We start from the raw sequence: 8,543 nt of genomic DNA, 5'->3' as shown, positions 1-8,543 counted from the left end.
ATTTTAAGTTAATTTAGGCGTCAATAAACTGTTTAAGAGGAGTGATCACAGCGCTCTGTGTCATCAGAGCGATGTGTCTGTCTCCCTGCCAGCTTCCAGGTTTGATTAATACTTTGTAATAAATACATGAATAAAGCACAAACATGCTCAGTTTTGCTCCCGCTCTATTTTTAAATACGCAGTAGAGGTATTTAAATGTAGTAGAGGATATGTACCTGTATATAAAAACGCGCCCTATAGTCCGGTGCGCCTTATGTGTGTGTTAAACACAGTAAAGGCACACATAACTGAGACTGCGCCTTTTAGTACGGAGTGCCTTATGGTCGTGAAAATACGGTATTTACAATTGACAATATAATTTTTCTTCTCATACTTTTTCAAAATTCATATTCAGAAAATAAGTAAAGCAAATTGGCTTTGCTTGCCATCATAGGACCCAGTCTGCTTGTTTGGTTTAGGGAACAAATCAGTTTTCTTATTATCAAAACGAATAATTTAAAATCCCTGTAGCTCTATAAACCGATACAGGGGACCACCACTTTAGAGCCCGGTTAATGTTTTAGTAGACAGACGAAGGTTTGTTTAGCTTATATGAGACTAAACAGGTATGTTCAGTCATAAAATGATCTCAATATGTCCGGCCAAGTTTTTGCTTCCTCTCCTTCACAGGTTCTGAATAACATCCGAAACAACTGCCTCCCACCTTAAACACTTCCTGTGGGTGCCAGCACACGCTGACTCCCGGCGAGCGAAGCCTCAGAACGGCCGTTTCATTTCCGTCCAGGTCCCACAGCCTGCCGACACAAACAACACGCAGGAAATTAACACAATTAAAATACTTTACCTAAAATATCTGTTGTTTGACCTACAAATGAATGGAGGAAAACATGTCTGTGTGAGAGTTGATCAAATACACGACCTTAATCTCTAATTAGTGATGTCGGAGACTAATTCTTGTGGACATGTGAACCGCTTCTGGTCTGAAATCTGCAAAAAACGAATCTGTGCTTCCTCCTAATTAACATCTAAATATAGCCTGAAAATAGGAACTGGGCTTATGTGCTTATGTAATGAAAGAATTCGCCTTCCAACGCTCTTCATTGACAAACATCCTCAACTCTTGCTGATATAATCTCAAATAATCCTTTATTCACAAACAACTCGCCCAATTATCCCCCTTGCAGAGTCAACTTCACTTTTTAGAGCTTTAGGATTTCACAATGCAGCTTTAATGGATCACATTCAAGGTTACGTTGCCCCTAATCCATCAAACCTCTTTTGTTTTTATTATGCGTGATGATGATGTACACAGTATTCCCGTTTTTCCAGAGAAAAGGAGCTCTTTTTTCCCCCCTCTTGAACGTGAGGAAAGGCAGACTCCCTTGACAGATGGAGACGTCAGCCTCACGTTACACCGAGCTACGACAGCCGGAGCCGCGCTACGCTTCATCCGTGCGGCAGCCGCTGTTTGGGTGTGGGCGGCTCGCCTACGTCAGACAGAAGACGCTGAGCAGGATCAAGTGTCGGCTGAAACTAAAACAGAAAGCACAGCTTGACCTCTGTTCATTAGGGCAGCTGTCGTTCCTCGAAATCTGGATTTATGCTCAGCTGCGTCCAAGGAGTTGCAGGACTAGAAGAAAAAAGCAGGAAGTCTTTGAGGAAATAAAAACACGAGCTGTTGAGCAGCAGAGCAAACCATCTAAATGTAAAGTGGACAGTAAACGTATCTTAACTCCTTCAACTTCTCCCTGCTTTACCAAGTTATGAGTTTTTTTGATAATAGAAGTGGAAGAAAAAAACCCTTTTAATACAACACCCCTGTTCACAAAAAGCCGAGGCGTTATTTTCTCAGTCCAACATGCAAACACAAATCAACCTGGACTTAGCATCGCTATGGCAAAAACATGGTGGTGCCAGCATTATGCATAACAGTTGGGAAGAAGCTGGTGGGAAGGTGGGTAGAGCTCAAAATCTTGGGAAAAGACCAACAGTAAATCATTCACCTTCTAGGAGGACGACAAGGCTAAACATAGACCCACTCTCAAACAGAGGAGTTTAGATCAAAGACGGCCAAATTAAAGTCCAGATATTAATCAAATCTGCAGAAGAGTTTCTGTGAGTTGTTAAAGTTACAACTAGGGGTGTAAATAATAATCGTTTTGTACCGATGCATCGATCCCACAGCCGACGATCCGATGCATCGATACGTCCGCAAGAGAATCGATTCATGTTTTGTTTTTTCCTCCGGTCTATTTTTATCCATTTGCTCCTGGGCGTAATTCTCCCTCCCGTGCTGCGGTGGCGCTAAACCTATTTTGCCCTCCTACCTCGCTTCCTGGTTATACTCTTACAGCAGTGTGTTGCAGTGAGCTTGACACAGACATTTTTAAATTATGCTCAACATTGAAGCGTGGTCTGTGCTACATGCTGTGGGTTTAGATACGGCCGAGGCGGAGAGGAAGTGGGGGCGAGTTTAGTCCGACGACGGAGGGACATGAGGGCCAAAAAGAGCGGAGATCCAGGTGGAAAAAGGGTCCCAGCGTTCTCGCGCACCTCGCTCTTCTAGCGGGTCAAACTTCACAAGTTGTTTTCCGCAATTTCAGTCATAAAAACAAAACAAGCCGTCCTCCTGTCTGCGGCACTGTCTGCCGTCAGCTACAATTTGGGAGAGGTGCAGCGGAGCGTCTGTGGAGGGGGCCGGACGTCTGGAGCCGAGGTATTGCATTGCACTCATTGCACTGATTATGTGCAGTATTTTTTGATGCTACTTTTCTACTTCTGTTATTTGCTGTTGTTTCAAAAAAAAAAATGCATAACGATATTACAGCTTTCATTGATTTATTTCAAACTTGAAAAAAAAAAAAAAAAAAAATTAACTGATTAATCGAATTGAATCATATTGGGATGTATTCTTGAGTACCGAAAAAAAAAAATCGAATCGTTGGGTCAGGAAATCGATACTGAATCGGATCGCCATGATGGAAGTGATTTACACCCCTAGTTACAACCCAAGAGTCCTTAGGTAAGATGCAATTACAAGAAATACCTTTTATTTCTTAAAACAGCAAAATTTGAAAAGCAGCAAAACATTCTTTCCACTTTAATTCAAGACTTTGTGTTGGTCTCTATAAACAGATCCAAAGAAAACAAGTTATAGTTTGTGGTAAGCATGAAAAGAGTGAGCAAGTGTAAGAGGCACTCATGCAGAACGAGAGAGCGGACCTTCCCCGTTGTTTCCTTTCGAAACTCCTCGCTCCCTGACCGTTGCGAAGAAGAAACTCACTAGACCACATGAGGAAAACAGTAACTACACCCTGTTCTTGCAGACCACTTGCCAAAGAGAAACCAGTTGCACGCAATACCACCAGCAGCCAAACTGTGGTCAACCCCTCTGCTCTGCAAATGGAGAGCAGCGGCCACAAAACACAAAAACACGATTGCAGGAAGAGGTGAAAGACGTAAGGCAACAGCACTCTGCTTCCATCTACCACAGAGTTGAAAAGGACAGCCGAGATCCTCTATTGTCTAATTGAAGTGTGTGAGGAAAATCAGCCGGAGCCTGAGAGTTTATTCTCTGCTTCCAATAAATACAGAGTGGCTGTTGGTCCTCAGAAGGAAGGAAACAATTAAAAATGGCTATCGGGATGGATGTAAACAGGACGTTTCTGAACAAAATTTGTCCAGAACCAGGAAACACTAGATTAAATAGTAAATAAAACAACACGGAAAACAAAGCTGAAACAAAACAGTCCAAAGCAGTTATTTGAATACAAAGAAGAAGAAAAAAGTTTAAAGTGATATATTAACTAATGATAGATAATAAATATAGAATCCAGGTGGTGGTCCTATGGATGGGGAGTGAGATGCAGAGTTCCTTTCATGATGGAAAAACGGGCAGAATGGCGATATATAGATGACAAATAGATGGACTTTCACTCTCATCTTGGTCATTTATGCTATTTTAATCTTTAGACTGGTTTCATGTTAACCAACTTTCACACAATCGTGGACAGAGGAAGGAGTAAAAGAGGTACAGTTGGGAAATAATCCCGGAGTTTTGAGCCTATGTCACACCTTAAAGATTTAGCCAGCGTATCCCTGACAAACAGTCTGGTTAGTTGGATAAGTTATGGGTCAGTTTTGTAAAAGTTATGAGCAACCTAAAGCACGCTGGCAGACGTTGACATACGACGAGTACGTTGAGAAATTTTGCTCAAAAATGTATTTCCTGACCAGCATATGCCATACGTGGGCCATAAGTTACAGCCAAGTTATCTGATGGTTGACATACGTTAAATCTAATGCTACGTTCACACTGCAGGCCTTGATGCTCAATTCCGATTTTTTTGCGAAATGCGATTTTTTTTTATGTTGCCGTTCATATTTCCAAGTATATGCGACTGGCATGTGATCTCCTGTGTGAACTGCAGTCAAAGAACGCAAGTGTCCCGCATGCGCAGTAGAGGACGCAATGACGTCACAGGCCAGCTTGCTCTTTTTTTTCCAGAAGTAAACTTTGATGGTAGAGCCGGCATGCATCTAGCGGTCTTTTCCAACCATAAAAACTCAATCTTTTCAATATGGTTAAACATAAATACTGCTCTCCACATCATCATCCGCCATGGTGGTTGTTTTTCTTGCCGCTTCTGCGTAGCAAAACGCATTATAGTGACATTTGTCGGGTATTAATGACGTTCAGGTCGGATTAATCTACCCTGAACGCCCAAACACAGGTCGCATTTGAAAAGATGAGATTGGTATCGGATTCAGGACCACATAGCCAAGTGGCCTGGGTCGCATTGGAAAAAATCGGATCTGTGTTGTTCAGACAGCCATGGAAAGATCAGATACAGGTCGCATATGGGTCAAAAAAATCGGATTTGGGTCACTTCAGGCTGCAGCGTGAACGTAGCCTAAATTACTCATAAGTCGTGCCGTCTAGTTTATGAGTAACGAGTGCATAACTTTTTTTTTTTTTTTGAGTTCTTAAAGAACTAGTGGCTTGTTTCTTCTGACAGTAGGCAGACAGTAAAGAGGGTATGAGAGAGGGGGAGAGACATGCGGCAAAGGACCACAAATCGGATTCGAACCCGGGTTGGCCGCGTCGAGGACTAAGGCCTCCGTACATGGGTTGTGCGCACTAACCACTGTGCCACCTGCATGCCAATGTATATCAATGTATGTGACGTGTTCGAGACGACCACTGAAAGTGTTTCTAACTCCAAGCTACTGTATATTGGCATATAGGCAGCTTTTGATATAAAAGGGGGTTCAGAAGAGGAAACCGTCAGTTCTCCTCCAGACTTCATCCCCATCAAAGGGTGAGCCAGGAGGTGAGTGTGATGGATCCTCCCTGCGTTCATGCCCACCACCAACAATCTCCATAGCAGACATGACGCTGAATCTGCTGAGATTGCAAACCTTCTTTCTTTCTTTTTACTAGGGCTGTCAGTTTTAAAGCGTTATTAACGCGTTAACTGCTCTAGACTATAACGCCGGCATTTTTTTTAACGCACGTTAATTGTGCATCAAAACAAACGCACTGTTCGCTTTTGTTCCTAATTTTTCCGCATCGCTCGCTGTGCTGTTTGTTTTACCCTCTGCGCTTTCTGTAGCTTCAGGAACGCTAAGTTTTGGGAGAGTCAGCAGCATAACAGACCCGTGCTTTGAATGAGCAAAAATGGCCAGCAGACAAGGTATCATGAATCATAAGTTTAATTTTCAAGTTATCCCAGAAGGCTGTCTTGACAAAACCCGAGTCCTATGTCTATGTTGTCCAGAAGAAACAAGCGTCTCACTGGCTTAGTGCCGACAAGACAAATAAATAAATTAAGTCATGTGGACTGCGATGCTGCTGCACTTCCTGTGCCGAAGGAATATTAAAGCATTTTGAAAATGTTCTACATNTTCATGCCCACCACCAACAATCTCCATAGCAGACATGACGCTGAATCTGCTGAGATTGCAAACCTTCTTTCTTTCTTTTTACTAGGGCTGTCAGTTTTAAAGCGTTATTAACGCATTAACTGCTCTAGACTATAACGCCGACATTTTTTTTAACGCACGTTAATCGTGCATCAAAACAAACGCACTGTTCGCTTTTGTTCCTAATTTTTCCGCATCGCTCGCTGTGCTGTTTGTTTTACCCTCGGCGCTTTCTGTAGCTTCAGGAACGCTAAGTTTGCGTGAGAGTCCGCAGCGTAACAGACCCGTGCTTTGAATGAGCAAAAATGGCCAGCAGACAAGGTATCATGAATCATAAGTTTAATTTTCAAGTTATCCAAGAAGGCTGTCTTGACAAAACCCGAGTCCTATGTCTATGTTGTCCAGAAGAAACAAGCGTCTCACTGGCTTAGTGCCAACAAGACAAATAAATAAATTAAGTCATGTGGACTGCGATGCTGCTGCACTTCCTGTGCCGAAGGAATATTAAAGCATTTTGAAAATGTTCTACATGTTAAATCCTATGTTGTTGAAATGACTGCAAAGCCCAGTTATTGTAAATTCATTTGATTTATTTATTATTTTGTGAGCAACTTCATTTTATTTGAATTAAGTCTGAATTTCATAACGGAATGTGCACTTTATTAACAGTACATCTTTATTTTTGTCCTATGTTTGAGAAAAAACTTAAGTTTAAGGAGTACTTTGAAGTACTGTTTACTGTTCTGTAGTTTTGTAATTTTTTACAATTTTTGAATACTTATTGGCCAGAATTTAAACCAGGATATTTTTATTCTAGTTGTTTTTGAAAAATAATGTGCTTGAAAAATAATAATAAAAAAAACTTTTTGTATAAGCATGTTTTTTTTTACATTATTGCACATTTGCATTTTTTAAAATGCCCAAATAAAATAAAAAGATAAAATATGCGATTAATTTGCGATTAATCTTGAGTTAACTGTTGATATTATGCGATTAATCGCGAATAAAATTTTTAATAGTTTGACAACACTACTTTTTAGTGATCTTTTAAAAAAAATCTAATTATGTAGGCCGGGCGACTCAGAGCGCATCGCTACCCCCCTCAGGACACTGGCTTCATGGTCATTACACTGCCATGCTTTAAGTTTAAGTTAGGCTGTCGTTAGACATAAGCTCTGGGCTCATTATGAATACTCTATGTATACGCCCACAATTGAAAAAATACATAGAAAGTTCAGCATATGCCAGGGTTTTAGAAGATGGCTAAATCGTCAAGGTGTGACAGGGGCTTTATAGAGAAAGAAGGATCTGGAATTTTAAGGAATTTGTTTTGTTCCCCCCTCAAATAAGTTTTAAAAAATAAAGACCGAAGCCCTCACCTCTGGTGAATATTCATCAAACGAATATACAGGGAATGTTTTGAGAGTTCAAACAGAGAGAAGTTCTAATCAATCAAAAAACAAAAGCCACAGAGCTTCAGTAAATCACAAACCTCCAGCCTGAGAAAGAATGAGATAATATTACAGTTGTGATGTTTTTTTTCTTTAGCACACATGTAGACGGAGATAAGACTCTGGGATCTGGATAAAAACAAAAGAAAATCTCATTGCTGCAGGTGTGTTATCTGAGTTCAGCAGTGAACTCCATCAACTCCAAATCCTCCCAGTACCCTGCAGTGTGCCCTTCTGACCTCTAGGTGGCACATCTCCACAATACCTCCACCCTGCACTGTGTCCACAGCGCCCTGCTGTGCAGGTCAGACTACATCCACCCTCAGGAAGTGGAGTGTGGTTCCCCACCTAGATACTGCAGCGTCGGGTTGCACACTGACTACAGCAGAGTTCCCAGCGCTGCAGGAGATGGCGATGACAAAACTAAGCAAACTTATAGTGGAAAATCTCCCGCCAAAGCCAACAGACTGACGGAGAGGTCATGAACTGACACATGCCGACATAAACCTCCCTTCCCTTTCTGCACGACCACTTCCCTCCTCTATGATCGGGGTTCGTTTTGTGTGGGCTGACTGGAAGGTCGCTCCTCTGTTGTTAACCTGATCTATCGAAATGTTTCCGCCCCGGTCTTCCTCCCGCGTCCCGTATTTTCTCAACATGACAGAGTTTAAATCTTTCAGCAGATGGAGGGCTCTGCTGTTTTCTCTGGACATCCAGCTGAAGGAGGGGAAGCGGTTCAGGAGTTGGAAGAGGAGGAGGGATTTTAATTTAGTGCGATCTCAGACCAGGGCAATCTCACCACCAATCTGCTCAGATTATTTCAGAAAAATCCATTTGGAATTTTTCTTGCATTATTTTTCAAACTCTTATTTATATCTATTTAAAATAATCAAACTTTTTTAAGAGAAAGGAATTTGAGCAAACTGCCACCAAACTAAGTTTTTGAAAAAAGAAAATAAGAAAAGAAATTCACAATTCATAAACGAATGCTCCTCTTCTATAAAAGTAAAAAATAAATTAATAGTTTAGTGTCCAAATTCAAAGGTTCTGCTTTTTTTTTTAGCCTATTTGAAAGTTATAATAAAACAGTTCAGAGAGGATTTATGGCGGATGTCTTTAGAGTGGCCAGAAAGCAGGAAGTAATGAGGAACTAACCCTGCCTAAAAC

General features: G+C 41.4%; 1 protein-coding gene across 1 annotated transcript in view; it reads right to left on the bottom strand.

The window, feature by feature from the left end:
- Positions 1-8,543, bottom strand: part of nup37 (nucleoporin 37kDa) — a 28,183-nt gene that overhangs the window by 3,231 nt on the left and 16,409 nt on the right. The window contains exon 6 of the mRNA XM_015375582.1: positions 704-794. Within this exon, the coding sequence (XP_015231068.1) occupies positions 704-794 (91 nt within the window). The remainder of the gene's footprint in view (positions 1-703; positions 795-8,543) is intronic.

Source organism: Cyprinodon variegatus, unplaced genomic scaffold, assembly GCF_000732505.1.
Source record: "Cyprinodon variegatus isolate N-32 unplaced genomic scaffold, C_variegatus-1.0 Scaffold7, whole genome shotgun sequence".
Classification (NCBI taxonomy): Eukaryota; Metazoa; Chordata; class Actinopteri; order Cyprinodontiformes; family Cyprinodontidae; genus Cyprinodon; species Cyprinodon variegatus.
The sequence above is the reverse complement of the archived record's forward strand: the minus strand, read 5'-3'. Positions and strand labels throughout refer to the sequence as shown.